At 35.2% G+C, this 16,594-nt stretch overlaps 1 protein-coding gene across 4 annotated transcripts in view; it reads left to right on the forward strand.

The window, feature by feature from the left end:
• Positions 1–16,594, forward strand: part of LOC138697913 (uncharacterized) — a 37,204-nt gene that overhangs the window by 6,362 nt on the left and 14,248 nt on the right. For 3 of the 4 annotated variants that reach the window (XM_069823507.1, XM_069823506.1, XM_069823509.1), the window contains exons 2-5: positions 2,402–2,522; positions 8,065–8,521; positions 12,474–12,559; positions 14,994–15,144. In XM_069823507.1, coding sequence (XP_069679608.1) covers positions 2,421–2,522; positions 8,065–8,521; positions 12,474–12,559; positions 14,994–15,144 — 796 coding nt within the window. In that variant the 5' untranslated portion in view covers positions 2,402–2,420. The remainder of the gene's footprint in view (positions 1–2,401; positions 2,523–8,064; positions 8,522–12,473; positions 12,560–14,993; positions 15,145–16,594) is intronic. The other variant, XM_069823508.1, reaches the window with a different exon arrangement.

A 16,594-nucleotide genomic window follows, 5' to 3' on the forward strand; every position in this document is an offset into this window, starting at 1 on the left:
GATGGAAGAATAGATTTATTATTATTATTATTATTATTATTATTATTATTATTATTATTATTATTATTATTATTCAATGTTATCGAGATAATTATTTTATGTAATTACTGACACAATCCAACATAAATGAATCGTGAACTGCATATAGTCCACATGCTAAATTTCCCACGAGGCAAAAAAATATCATCATCATCATCATCAAAAGCGTTTGGTATTTTGAAGTGACTATTTTTTTATCGAAGCATAATAACAACTTCTAGTGTCCAACATAGATGAACTTCAATTTTTTTTACCATTTTCAGGAAAAAAGATCTGAATTGCCTGCACTTGTGGAGTTTCTGCAATGCACAACTAGTAATAATCATTTCATTTCTTTATAACAGTTTTTAGGCGAAGAAGACGGAGAATGTATGTATTTATTTACATTGCAAATGGGCACCCGGTGCCAGTGGTAACTTAATTAATTTATTATAATTAATACATAATAAAACAATTAATACACAATATATAACTATAATACACAGTAATTACAAAATACACAATAACTACAACTAATATCTTATAAACAACTTTAGATGCATATTCTATTTAACTCAAGAAATTGAAAAAAGTATACAAACAACAAAAATGTAAAATTATGTGAACTCAATTATACAAACGTAAAAAAAAAACGAATTTTTGCTTTAGTTCCTGAAAAGTTCCACATGCCACGTATTTGTGGTGTTCCTGCAATTTCCAGAAATTCACTGTAACTCATTGCTGCTGTGACATGCACGCTGAGCACTGGACGTGTGGGATTTCTGCATCACTTGACAGACCTTTGTATGAAAACTACAACCGTATGAAAAACGCAATTTGAGAAAAAGTGCGACTTGTGGGCTTTCTGCAGTTCACGATTCAAATGTGAATAAAATAATTCTACTCCTCAACTGAATTGTCTCCGCATTAATTATAACCCTTCGATCTGTATTCTCTTGGGCAGCCATCAATTTGTGTAACATTTTCTGGCTCGGATATCAGGTGTTCATTCTGTCGCCATACTCAACATTTATGGAATACATAGCTACGAAGTTATCTGGTCATCTAACTTCAGATAAGTTATATACGAAGGTTTATTTATAATCGATAACTCCTATTCGACGTTTCAGAAAGACTTATCGAGCAAATACTGCTATCGAATAGATGTCTGATGTTCCAGAAGCCTGTTCAAGTAAGGCAGCGGTGGCGAAAATGCGACTCACGAGCACATTGTGGCTCGCAGTGATAGCTGTGCTTTCTACCTTCCATAACCCCCACCCTCTCACTCACTGCAGTCAAACTCCGTTCCATTTGTATTTGTCTCTGCCCTGCGAGTGGTGTATCGTCGCAATGTCTCTCTCGAATACATGTACATCTACAAAAACGAAAGTTCCAAGAAGGATGGGAGGACTCATTTTTTTTGCTGCCAATATGAATGAGAATATTAAATGTATGATTTGTTCACAAGTATTACGAGAAAACTGTGGTATAACATAAAACGGCATTGTACTACATGTTACTGATGAAACATTAAAAGGCTGTGTTGTTATTATTATTATTATTATTATTATTATTATTATTATTACTACTACTATTACTATTATTATTATTATTATTATTATTATTATTATTTCTGTACATCGATCCTTTTTCAGCAGATGTACGAATAATGTGGTTAGATTTTCAATTTAAAGTCACATATTTACAATGTGATGTTAAATGAACGCTAGATGTAAGGACTTGACAAATGTTGAACTTCTCAAATCTTTGCCAAAAATAAATATCCGAAGCTTCGTTCTTTCGCTTTCTCTTTTGAAGCCATGTTCGCTACAACTTACGTTTTTGAAAAATTATTTTCAACAATGAAAATAATAAAAAGAAAATTTAGATCACCACTGACAGACAAATACCTTCGTGATCAACTACGATTGGCAGTAAGTGACATCATTCCTGATTTTGAAACTCTGTCGCAGAGACATTCTGAAGACAGTTAATTTTAGGTTGTGGTAATGTGTCCTATGTTTCATTGTTCATTTCTTTCTTCGTTACACGTACTAAACATTAGTTTGTAGCCTTGTACTGTATAAAATTGTATTTAAGTGCTTGACGTAAGGAAAATGAAAATCCGTTAATAAGTCAGACAGTTGCTTCACTTCCCCTTCGGGTGTCCGCCTCCCTCCATAGGTGCTATGCACGTTGCAGGTTACACAGTGGCTCGGCGCACGACGTTTTCGCCACGGCTGAAGTAAGGTATTGCAAATGCCCTCAGGTTCCTGTACTATCGTATTCCGATACGTTTCATTGGCTCCAACATGAACAGATACTGTACCACCCTTTCCCACCGGCTAAAATATCAGCGAACAGTAACACCACATGCATTTAGTAGTTTCAGGTGCTTCGCCATGTTCGTCGTCAGGTGGGTGCCATTAGTGAACCAGTACAATGTCTGCTGCTGTTCCTGCTCTCTGCGCACGGGCACGCTGCTCGTCGCATGGCTAGGTCTGGTGAGTACTTTCTCTTCACCTCAGTCGTCCTCAGTAGGTAGTCTACTTTATCTAGTACATATGAAAATAACACTTCTTTCTTTCTTTATTTATTTCTTTCTTCTTTCTTTCTTCATTTATTTCTTTCTTTCTTTATTTATTTAATTCTTTCTTTCTTTATTTGTTTGTTTTTTTTATTTTTTTCCCCTATTTCTTTATTTCTTTCCTCATTTCTTTATATCTTTCTTTACTTCTTTCTTTATTTCTTCCTTTCTTTCCTTATTTCTTTCTTTCTTTATTTATTTCCTTATTTCTTTCTTTCTTTCTTTCTTTCCTTATTTCTTTCTATATTTCTTTCCTTATTTATTTCTTTATATATTTATTTCTTTATTATTTTTTTCTTCATTTTTCTTTTTTCTTTCTTCTTTCTCTCTTTCTCTCTTTCTCTCTTTATTCCTTTCTTTTATTCTTTTCTTTCTTTATCTCTTTCTTCCTTTCTTTATTCCCTTCTTCCTTTCTTTATTCCCTTCTTCCTTTCTTTATTCCCTTCTTCCTTTCTTTATTACTTTCTTTCCTTCTTTCTTTGTTCCTTTCTTTCTTTATTCCTTTCCTTCTTGATTTATTTATTTATTTATTTATTTATTTATTTATTTATTTATTTATTTATTTATTTATTTATTTATTTATTTATTTATTTATTTATTTATTTATTTCAACAATAATGACGCTAACCACAATTTGTTATACTTCAAATTTAGAGTATCTTCTGGGAGATTACTAGCCTCTATAGAAAATTCTGAAAATGTCTTCCCTCCTGATCAAGACTGAACCCTTAACCCAACTTTACATCATCCAGTTGTGCAACAGACTTCTTTAAAATACGACGATACTCTGCAGTATTTACCGTGTTAGAAAAAACCGGTCCCACTATTCTCTGTACGGAGATTTCCCACGAAATCTTGAGGGCATAGATGTTTCGTGAATGACATGTGGATTTCGGATATTTTTAACAAGACGGCGCCAAATGCCGTACATCAAATGAATCCATGGCGCTAATTGAAAGTTTACTTGACTATCGAATAAATTCCAGGAACATGTGGCCATTGAGATCTCCGGACTTAACACCAGACTTCTTCCTATGGGTTACTTAAATACGCTACACGCACTTCGACTTTGGACGATTTAAGGCAGAACATTTCACACAGGTTCAATGGTTGACAATAGTGTCCTCCAACGAGAGGCCAGTTAAGTTGTGCTTTGAGCAGGAGGGAGGATACTTTCACCTTTTTCTATAGAGGTTAATAATCTCCCAAAAATTCTCTACATTTATGGTACAACAAATTGTGGTGAGCATCATTCTTGTTGAAATAAATTAAAGAAGGAAATATGTTAGTTCTATACGTACCACTCTGTACTTACCATGCTTTATATTAAACTCTGATGTTGGCAACCGAGATTACAATAAAATTTATCATGGCTTTCTTCGGAAGAGAGGTGAAGGCGAGAATTCAGTAAAAATCACCAGTCATTTATTTGCCCAAATATCCTATGACACAGGTACGTGTCTACAGATTCTGTTTCGCTGTAGCAATGTTTAATGCTCAAATTATGAAAATAATAGAAGTTCCACAAATCGTTAAAATTTTCGGAAAGTAACTAAACTGGCTTAATGTGCTCGGTACGTGATGTTGAAACAAATATACGCGTAGACAATGAACTGATTTGGAATGAAGTGTTCAGAGCTATTTTAATCCTCCGTTAGGTACAACTTGCTTGAAAGATGGCAGCCAGGGTCTGGAGAGTTGCCTACTCAATAATTCTTAATTCTTTCAATTACCACCTTAAGCTATTTAATTGACCCATACACAGTAAATACAATAAAATGAATACAAGACAGTTGCGATATTACATTCATCCATAGCTTTCTCCCATGGGCATGTCGTTCACTGCAAACCAATCATTCTCCAATCTTCGCTAGAATAAATAATAATAATAATAATAATAATAACAATAATAATAATAATAATATTGTTCAGGATAACAGACAGGGTTTGGAATTGAACGGGTTACATCAGCTTCTTGTCTATGCGGATGACGTGAATGTTAGGAGAATATCCACAAACGATCAGGGGAAAACACAGAAATTTTACTTGAAGCAAGTAAAGCGATAGGTTTGGAAGTAAATCCCGAAAAGACAAAGTATATGATTATGTCTCGTGACCAGAATACTGTACGAAATGGAAACATTAAAATTGGAGACTTATCCTTCGAAGAGGTGGAAAAATTCAAATATCTTGGAACAACAATAATAAATATCAATGACACTCGGGAGGAAATTAAACGCAGAATAAATATGGGAAATGCCTGTTATTATTAGGTTGAGAAGCTTTTGTCATCTAGTCTGCTGTCAAAAAATCTGAAAGGTAGAACTTATAATACAGATATATGACCGATTGTTCTATATGGTTGTGAAACTTGGACTCTCACTTTGAGAGAGGAACAGAGATCAAGGGTGTTTGAGAATAAAGTTCTTAGGAAAGTATTTGGGGCTAAGATGGATGAAGTTACAGGAGAATGGAGAAAGTTACACAACGAAGAACTGCACACATTGTATTCTTCACCTGACATATTTAGGAACATTAAATCCAGACAGGGCATGTAGCACGTATGGGCGAATCTAAAAATGCATATAGAGTGTTAGTTGGGAGGCCGGAGGGGAAAAAGACCTTTGGAGAGGCAGAGACGTAGATGGCAGGATATTAAAATGGATTTGAGGGAGGTGGGATATGATGATAGAGACTTGCACAGAATAGGGACCGATGGCGGGCTTATGTGAGGGCGGTAGTGAACATGCGGGTTCCTTAAAAACCATTTGTAAGTAAGTAATATTATTATTACTATTACTATTATTATTATTATTATTATTAGTATTGTTATTATTATTATTATTGTTATTCCCTATTTACCGCCATCGTCTTTAATGTCGCCTCTCATCTGATATATTTTTCTGCTAAGAAGATTTTCCCCATTCGCTATTCCTTCCATTGTATCTTTCAGTAGGCAGTTTCTTCTCACCCAGTGACCCAGCCAATTTATTTTTCTATTCGTGACCAATTTTAGCATTATTCTTTCCTTACCCACTCTTTCCAACACAGCTTCATTTATTTTTATGCCCATTTTACACGTTACAAAGGCCTACATCTCCATATCAATATTTCAAACATTTCCATTCGTTTCCCGTCACTTCGTCATAATGTACATGCTTTTGCATCCATAAAATGCCTCACTCCACACAAATCACTTCAATAGCCTCTTCTTTAGTTCTTTTTCTATAGATCCGCAAAAAATGCTACTTTTCCTATTAAAAGCTTTCTTTGTCACTGCTACCCTCATTTTCACTTTTGTGATATTACCTTGGTCCAAGAATCAAACAGAATATGCACAATTATTTTCGGAAAACAAAACTAACTGAACTGAAAAAAAAAAAAGAAAGTATGACTAGGAAAACAGTGGACTCTTCTAAGTTCGACTGAACAGAACTGAAAGTTCAGTCCAATAAGGGTAGTGGGTGTGGCAGGTGAAATGAATACAAAATCTTATTGGTTATCCTTCAACGAATACAGTACTATACTTGCATTTCCTGCCCGCCCCAAGACTTGTGTATGCGCTTCTAGTACCACAGTGGGTTTCGACAGTTCCGTCTCACAAACGGCAAAATTCTCAAAAAGAAAAAGAATAGTTCATTAATTTAAAATCAGTAAATAAATATGGATGTCCTAATCAATAAAATATGCTCTTTTCCTTTAACAAAAGTATCACTACCAGACACAGAACTAATTTCCATTCAAATGACATACCCATTTCTTAGTGCCCGTATAGGAGTGTGTCTAATTCTCCTACGTAAGCAGTCGAACTATAGGCTTCCACTGTATAATTAAAATATTCCAAGCGAGATCTGAATACAACGCCGGGCAAGTAGTCAAGGAAACTTACGATTTTGAGTTTGAAATGAATAATGAAAACGTAACCGAAAGCAAGGATTACATTTCAGTTAACCATTTCCTGGCGTGAAAGATCAGAGATCCACTCCGTAAAAGCTCGGGAATAGAAACCCTTATTCACTTAAGCTTGACATGGGTCTGATCGATGTGGAGGGAGCAGGACAATAAAAGGAGATTGGACGTATGGACGAAAGAAGCCTGTTTGATTCTAGGGAATGAACACGTAGAGAGATCTGGAAGAAAAACAGCAAAAAGCGTCGGATAACAGAGGAACCCATATACTACCGATACCAATTGTTTCACCAAGTCATTTTACAATATATTTACAGCATGAAATAGACGAACTGTTCTATCATTAAGATATTCTATAGAACAAGTAACGGAGTTCATGCGAAGCAATAATTATCCAACTGTTAACGTAATCGTCGAGAGTGGCATCATCATAGTCATGAACGACATAATCTTCATATCATCATCATTATAATCATCATCATCATCATGAATGTATATCGAGTTAGGTTTATTTTTGCACGAAATTAACAGCAATTATTATTTCATTAAATTCCATTAAGTAGCTTTAGAAATAAAAACACTAATTCTAGAAAATGTATCCTTCCACTACAAAACATTTCCTAGTGAAAGAGAAGATATCTCTGGGCGTTTATGTTTATTTCAGAAACGGATAAATGTAAATCATTTTCTTTTCACTTCTAATTGTTTGCTGTTTAGTCAGTTGTCCGAAGATAGGTCTGAACCTCACAAGTTATACCAAGAAGACACTACTTATTAGGCAATTAGGCCAGGAGATAACGGGGTAAGGTGACCAGTTCCTTTCCCCCTCCATTGCACACATCGTCGACGACTAGCTACCATATTACACTAGTGAGACTTCAGATGCATACAAACAATAAATTGTTCTTCCTCTGACACATATCGTCAAGTGAGATGTAGTGCCTGATAGTAGCACTGCTAATTGCTTTTTCTATTTCCATTCAACATTTGTGGTATGTACTAATGCTATATCATATACGTCAAGAAATGATTATTTTATACCACCCTCGCAGATTCGTATATTATGTTAAGTTTTGTTTATATTTTTGCACGAGTTATATAAGGTGTAATCAATTTCCGCCTGATTTGGGTACACAACAATTTCATGTTTTAATGTTTTTCGAAGAGTAATTCAATAATAACATATTATGTATCAAGTACGAAAAGCGAAATTTTAGCGGACGTATCTGCGCCTTATTCGAATCCGTTAAAGTTCTTTAGGTACAGTACGTGGTGTACAATAAAAGCTCTCTGCATTTTGTTATTATATAAGTAATTTAAAATGGAATAATTACATTATTTAAAAGCAAAAGAAAATGTCATATTGAACCAATTCTTTTCTTCAAAAGTTCACTAAAAGCTCAAGTTTTCAGACTGTTTTGGAGAGCATGTTCTAAAAAAATAAGTTATTAAAAGTGAAATTGTTCGTAACATGGCAAAGAAAGCATATTGTTATAAGTAAGTCCTATATGTCAAGTGCGTGAGAGTCATTAACAAATTATTCTTCACAGTTTGGAGGGATCCTCCAAGTGATGGATTCTGCGGCTCGCCTGTACTACTACAAAGATAACCTGCAAGACGCTGTACAACTGTACAACTCTCGCCGAATGGCGCAAGAAGAATATTCAAAGAAACTCAACGAGGAACTCCAGAAAATGAAATTGGATATTGATGAGGGGGGAAATGCAGATTATGTGCCAACAGACATGGATGAAAACAAGCCACTGGGTGGAACTCGTTCAACTGAGGATGTTTTCGGAACATTAGAAGAAGGCGACACCAATAAGGAAAATGATGCAGTAAGTGATGATAACGGTGGGAGTGACTCTGGAGCAAATAGTGACGGCACCGAAGGAGGAAGCGGGGAAGAAGCAGGAGAAAGTGACAGTGAAAACATCGGCAGAGAATATCAAAAGGGCGACTACTTCGAACCGGACTTCGAGAACGACCAGTACCTGCACCTAGCAGGTGAATATAGCTCACAGATTTAGTAATAACTTCATGCCATTAAGACCATGCTTCCATTTCTGTTACATTTCGTGGGTTTCGTGGTGGAAAAGAAACGACTTTGGAGCAGGAGTCTGTCTGTGTGTTTCTTTGTTTGTTTCTTTATTTATTTGTTTGCTTACCTATTTACTTATTTATTATTGTTTTATTTATTTATTTATATTCTATATATATTTATTTTTTATTTTATTTTATTTATTTATTTCTTATTTTATTTATTTATTTTTTATTTATTTATTTATTACTTTATTTTATTTATTTATTTATTCATTTATTTCTTATTTTATTTATTTATTTTTTTATTTTATTTATTTTTTTATTTTATTGATTTATTCGTTCATTTATTTATTTACTTTATTTATTTATTTATTTATTCTGAGGTAGTTAAGATCATCAGGCCTTCTCTTCCACACCACCAGAAATACAAGTAGTCTACAATAATAGAAATAAAAATAAAAATCACATTATAAACAAAGTAAAAGCACACAAATGGAGTATAGCAGAACGTAGTTCATCCTTGTTTCTGCTAACAGGTCATCAAATATTTTTACTACCTACAAATTCGTTTAGCGTCGATATTCTACCAACAGTACTAATGTCAGATAATAAATAGATGCATTCGTTCTGAATGGCTAACAACAGCATGGGCTTGAGCATCCCTAGACAGACGTCTAAAATGGGATATCACAATGTGCAACCATGACACTGTAACCAAAACCATACCAAAATGTACAGTTTTATATTAAACACAACTAAATTATACGAGTTGAAAATCAGCCAAAAAGGAAACATTTTAAAATGGCGTTGTCATATTTCGTAAGTTCCATGAGCACACATCGGTTTGCAATATGTTGTCGTGGCCTAGCAAGTGACGATACTAGTCCTCTGTGGTCTTGCTGTCATTACTCTGACCGCTAAAGGCTAATAGGTTCAAACACGGAAGAAGGCGATGGATATCAATGGGCGATAAAATCATTAGCATGTTTTCCTTCGGAAACGAAATAAAGCTGTGGGTCCCTGTCTTGATGCTTCTTTATTTCGGTGATTTAAATATTTATACAAGAAGGATCTTGTTAAAACAGTCCATGTAGATCTGTGATTAGTAGAGTCTGCAAGCAACTCGCAACGGTGTATTATGTATGGAGTATTGCTCGGCAGCACCATCCTACTTACTACGCGACCAAGGCAGGAACAGTTTTGTTTGGTGGCGCTGCGATTCGCTTCCCAACACAGGCCGTCTTGTAAAGTCCGCATCAGATGCAAAATGAAGCACATGCTGAACTGCGCTCTTGTTTCATTATTATTAACACGCTGTATGTTATATGTTCGTATACATAGATAGCTTTATTGTTTAGTTTTATTTTATCATATGCTTACACACATAGGAATCTATTCAGAAAACACACCACAACATCGGTGTTCGTAAAGGAGGGAACATGAATCGAAAGTAAGGTAAACTAAAGTAGGTGCTGTATTTTATACAATATTGCATTTGATATACATTTCTTACCTTAGCATTTTAAAGTGGCCGGACTCCGGACATCATATATGGGGAAAGCACCCAGTATAAAACCATCAGTACCACCACCATGGGCTACTATAAGTCGTTGACCTGCACTGCTATTTGTGTAAACTCCTGATACGTTTACGTCTTACCAACGTTTGTGGACATTGTAATGGATATGGAACGATGTTTCGTCCAGGTAAATAACGGGCTACTATATCAGAGCGTTCTATTAGATATTTCCTTTTATCTTTACATTTTTCGAATCCAAACCCCATGGACAGTATGAGTTTTAGTAAAGTTTCCTTGCACCTTTGAAACCTATCTCTCTTTTACAAAATTTATGCGACTTTCCTATTGTTGGAAGCTCTTTGTAGAGACTATAATATTTATGAACTTCTCTTCTTACGACACATTTTTCCCATGTCGTCTAATTAAACCTTATTTGCAGGAGGTCGTCTAGCTTTGTTTGGTGTCGATATTTCTACACCCCTGTCCTCACATTCTTTACCTTCCTTTCTAATCCTACTGTTTCCTTATTTACCTTCACAATAGTTGCAGCACGCTCTGTTGTCTTCGATAGAGGTAAGAATAAACCAGTTTTCTTTTCTTCATCACAAAACTTCATGGCCTTATAAATAATGCTTCGCGCTTGGCTACGAAATACACGTCTTCCTACAAAGCGGCATTGTGACCAGATTGAAACGCTAGGCATTGGATGTGACGGCTCTACAGCAGTAAACATACGCAGCGAGCACGGAGTTCCTCATTCTGCCACGACGGGCCCCGCCTTGGTCGCGTAGTACATAGTTCAGGTTTGCTGTTCAGTGAAGATGCGAAAACAAAACAGAGCTAGGCGTTTACAAATGAGTGCTTCAATAGAAGAATTTGGTACCGAGCACTTCAATAGGAAAGAATAAAACGTATTTTGTCAGAGGCAAGGAGAAATTTTTCATTTGAAACATTTAAAATGTTTATAGTCATTGTAATGTGTAAAGAATCGAAAAGCATGCACTCATAATTTGTTTTATTTTAGACGTGTGCTGACATTTATGTTTTTATTTTCTAATGCCAACCTTTAAATCTGAAGTATCTACATACGTTTCACTTATTATAAAAATCAGAGGGTCGACAAATTTCGGGTTCCAGGTAGCCAGGGCGACTAAAAATTTTATATGGCGCCTAATTTGTTTATTGAGTTCAAAGTTCTTATTAAGACATTTCTTTTATGTCACTACGACTAATAAGTTGCATAATGTTAACAACAGCGGTTGTAGGAAGAAAATCGAATGTGCTTTTTAAAGTAATATTGTTAGACCTCTACAATTTGTTGTGCATCTCAAGACATTGTGACTACATAGCTTTAATGGAGAGCACAAAGCGTCTCTGAGAGCCTATGTTTGCATTGCATTGATATTTAATATTGTTTAATATGTTTCAGTAAGAGTATCTTTATCTTAGCTGGAATAGTTTTCTCATTGCATGTGTGGACAAAATGTGGTGGCTCCTGAAAATAAAGGCCTGGCTCCTGAAATTTTTTTAATTTTGTATATATCCCTGGTAAAAATTATCTTTTATTGCATATAAGCTGCCTTCAAATAAATAATTTGTTATTGTTAGTATTAAATCTAAGTTTTAATTATTTCACAAAATTTTGACTGATGTGTACAAAATTTTGACTGATGTGTACTTCGGAATAGGATTAAAATATTGGAATGATTGACTTTGGTGACATTATACGAGGATTTTCCACAGATGGACGTATACTATTTTGTTTGTATTTTATTATTAAATTCATGGTCATTTTTTTTAAATTTTAATATCAGATTTTCAGAAATGTAAGGTCATTTTATACCGCCTACCGTATTCTCTACAAGCAACAACAGTACTTTGATTGTAAAAAGTATAAACGAATCCATATCAGCATGCTCGGCATGTGTGAATAAGTGTGAAATTCTTAGCAACAGTTCTAACAGATAATAATTACTTGAAATTATAACTGCTCGGTCACATCTGTCTCAATGTTCTACATTCCTGACAACTTATTTACAGTGTGTTGCGTCCCATCAGATCTGTGCGCGAGCTATATTATGCGTATCGCCATATTCAAACAGCTGCATCTCAGCATTCATTGATAAGTAGGCCTAAGTACTCAAAGCCAATGTCAATGGGGAAATGGGAGGGGAAAAATTTAAAAGGTACGCGAATAAGCGTCCTTGCAAGGAGTCTGGGGCTGACAAAAACAAGTTACGTGAACACCAAGCCTGTTGGCCACTTGTCTCACACAGAGTTGATAAGAAAGTAGTTCATTGATAATAGAAAATTCAGAATTATATATTTTACAACGTACCAAATATTTACCATTCCTCCTATAACACCATGTACACTATACATGTATTTCGGTTACAGACAGCAGAGAGACACTCATTACTCGGGTGTTGCTGGGTTTGATTCATGTTGCAGTCAATGCCAGCCTCCTATACGGCGCTTGGACGGTGAGTACAAAATATACATACTAGTAAGTTAGTGGATATTGGCGCCAAAGTTTCGATGTTTAGTAAACATTGATGTTAAAGTTTGTCTTCGAAGAGTATGTACAAGATGTTTTATCTTCTCATCAATTTCACTTCCGATTTAAATTTTCTGCTCAAAATGCAAAGCCCATATTTATATCTATGATCGTAACTAGGGGGCGGATGTTGATGACCTAAAAATCTACTTAAAACGATCATTAAAATGCCCTTAAACTAATGGATAAAATGACATAAAATTAAAAGACAATGACATTTAAATATTTTTCACCGTACTCCCACCACAATTTCTTAAAAATTAGTCATCTTGTTTCAATGACTGCCTCGGAGAGAGGAGGCAACTTCCTGGAATTTGGCTAAGATAAAGGAAAAGAACATGCAACAAAATGAAGGTTTTAAGGGAAAACTATAGATTTTAATGGAGGTTTACAATGTGTTTCAATCAGGGGTGGTCCATATCAGTGCCTTCATTCTCTGTCTCCTCCTCCTTCCGTGCTTCACCTTTCTTACCAGATCTTTCAGATGAGGGAGTATGAATGACGAAACAAATTGTGGGCGCAGCGTGCATTCTTGCAATCTTTGTGTTAAAAATACTGTCTACTACAGTAGATATCCCTTCCGAACCATGTTGAGGACACAACGTCCTGTCCAGAGCATAGTGAAAGTTTCCCCTCTTCCAAACACAAATTCTGAAGACACCCTCGTACCGACAAAAGAACAGTAGCGGTCGAAGTCGTCACTTAAACTAAGCTGCTGTAAAGCATTTTATATTACTTCCGTTGTGTGAAGTGAAGCCTTCAGTGGAATGAGGATGGACTTTAGAGTCTGTTCCAAATTATAAAACTCAAACTTCACTGTTATTCACTTATTCAATAGCCAATTACTACTGACCTATTTGGTTAGAAAATGATTTAACAGATCTATCGGTAAAGAAGAAAGTAAAATGCATTCCAAATGATCTAAAAGTTCTTCAAAGTATTAAAAATGACCAAAAAATGCTGAAAAAAATATAAAAAATGACCTATTAGTTCAAAACTGTCAAAAATGCAAAAAATGGAATATAAGAAATTACTTTTTTACGTTGATATTAACATAGAAAGGATTTCTATATTAATAGGCATCGTCCTAATGTGAAAAATAAGATGATTTTTCATCAACATCCGCTCCCTAATTATAACTTTTCACATACGCAGTTCCTAACTTCGCAACATTTCGTCCTTATTAAATAAATGGTTTCTGATTAAACAAAAGCTCATCATAAAATGGTTTGTCTATTATCACTTTAATATTGCATAACTAACGAATAAAAATGAAAGTAGAAGTCGCACAGATCTGTAGCTGGTATCGATGCCGAGATATTACTGACAGAGGACTCGCGGCATGGCTAATTTTATACGCAACTTCGACGCTTCCATGCCCGTAGCAAGGTCAACTGGCGTCATTCGACATGGTCACATAAGTTACATTGCTTCATGGTTTAACTAGTAACAATATTAGAATTCGGCTGTGGCTCGGAGTGTTGTTACACTGAACATGTTAAATTCTAACATTTTTATCCCACCACGGATCCCGGAACGGGTATCAATACTTGGTGAGAAAGAAAGTATTCGACCTCAGGAACTAAGAGAAATTTTTTTATCGCTATTACTGCAACAATGTTTAAGTTCGTTCAGAATTATCAAACAAGATCTAGAATACCATTCGCATCTAGTCATAAAAGCCAAAGATACATACGGCTGAACCCTGCTTCCAATACTCTCTAAGACGAAATGATAACTATTTACCCAAGCATCTGACCTGGGGATCCGTTGGCATATCATTAAATAGGCATCATCCGAGTGTATTTACTTTCTTACCATTTTTTCCGTTCATTCATAGTTTTCTTCTCAAGGTCACTGTAACTCAGTATTTTCCAATCTTCCCAATTTTCCTCTTTCCGTTTATTACCCGCATACGATCCACATATTTTTAATGTTGTTTATCATCTCATATCTTCTTCTGCCCCGAACTTTTTTCCCGTTCACCATTCCTTCCAGTGCATCTTCAGTACCCAGATACTTCTTAATCAGTGGCCCAGCCAATGTTTCTTTCCCTCTTTAATATTAATCATAACATAATTAATATCCGAAAAAATTGGAGGTTGGCAATTTATTTATTTTTTTTTTTTCAAAGAATCACATTTCAAGATCATGTTCGTTAATTCTTCGCTCTACATAATATGCAAAAAATACTGTATATTCTGAATACTGCCACCAAAGTTTTGCCCCACAACTGCAAGACATAAGACGCATGATTTTCTTTTGGTTCAGCAAGCTGTATAAAAAAGTCGAGTTCTGAAACATATCCAATGCCACAGAGTAGCAGCCCCGTCGTTTAATCCCTCGACATTGCTTTGCAGGAGAAACCAACATTCATGCTGCCCTACATCTTGATCCAGTTCGTGTTTGTTGTGATTGTGCTTCTTCTGGTCATCATCGGCTTCATCGCTCTCCTCTTCATATCCATGTTCACAGCGTTCGTCTTGCTGATCATAGGCGGACCATTTGCGGGTGAGTAAGAAACATTTCACCAAACTTAGACCTGTAGAACTAGTTCCTAATATAGAATTCGTCCTCGATGGTCAAGCACATCCCATGCTAGCCATTGAATCCACGTTACCTACGAAGATTGTGATATTGTTTTGCAAGCTAGCGCAACCAAACGTCGACACGGCAGGTAGTTATGTGTTTCGAAAACCAAAGCACCTTACAAAAACGTTCCCCAACAGACATTTCTTCTTCGAAATCTCGTGGAGCTTTAAATAGGTATTTCCGACCACTGACTACCCCACTCAAAATATTCAGTTTAGATTGCTTTATGATCTATATTATCTTGATTCAAGATGTTTCAGACATTCTGTATGGTGAACTTAACACTGTGTGATAAAAAGAGATAATGTGGTCATGGGAGAAAAATTTAGAATATTTAGTATCATTGAAATAATTAATGTTAATGGTAAAAATTAATTGCATATAAGTTATTTGAACAGAATAGATGACCATATTATCAAGGACGTTAAGTTATAAATCACAAAAATAAATTTAGGCGCCCGTCTTACATGAAGAATAAATTGGTAATTACAGAAAAGGATGAGAGCTTAACACACTAGACACCTGTAAGTTCATGACAATCGTCACGATGAAGGTGGTGATGAAGATGACAACGATGGTGATGAAGATGATTATGGTGACTATTACACTCTTACTACGTCATACTACTTTTGACCAATAAAACGGTACGAAAGGACGTATTTCAACCAATCATGGCTGCTTATCGCACAATTTTATCGCGTCCCTAGCATTTGTTTAATTTCATCGCGTCCCTAGCATTTGTTTCTTTGTTTGCCAACATTTGAAACTGCGTTGGTCTGGACGTCAAAATAAATATATATATATATATATATATATATATATATATATATATATAAAATTACAAACCACTCCAGTCGATGCACAGCAGTTTCAAATATGACTCGCATTGGCATTCAAGAACAAGCATTAATAAAAATCACTGATCATACCTATGCATCTTCTGAAATCCGATTTACAAATAAATGAAGAGCACCATTCGGAAATCCTAAATAAGTTGAATACACCATGTAGGCCTAAATCAACGAGTTCCACTTCTATTACGCACACGTCCAATATAACATCAATTGAACCACCAACCACATTCAAATTTTAAAATTGTACATTCAATAATTACTCTTTTTAAAATTATTCATGTTTATTGTTTATGTCATCGTCGTTAATTAAAACTTTTCTAACACTTGTGTATATTAGTTAGATTATGTTATAGCTTCTGCTATATGATATTATGGATAGTCACGTATCAGAGATTGTTTAATATTAAGATTTATTGAAAATCATCTGTCAAGTGACGTTGATTACTGGGATTCGGATAATTGAAGTGGAATTCAACTGTGTTAATAATAAAAATGAAACTGAATCAACAAAGCCT

This window comes from Periplaneta americana, chromosome 4, assembly GCF_040183065.1.
Source record: "Periplaneta americana isolate PAMFEO1 chromosome 4, P.americana_PAMFEO1_priV1, whole genome shotgun sequence".
Lineage (NCBI taxonomy): Eukaryota > Metazoa > Arthropoda > Insecta > Blattodea > Blattidae > Periplaneta > Periplaneta americana.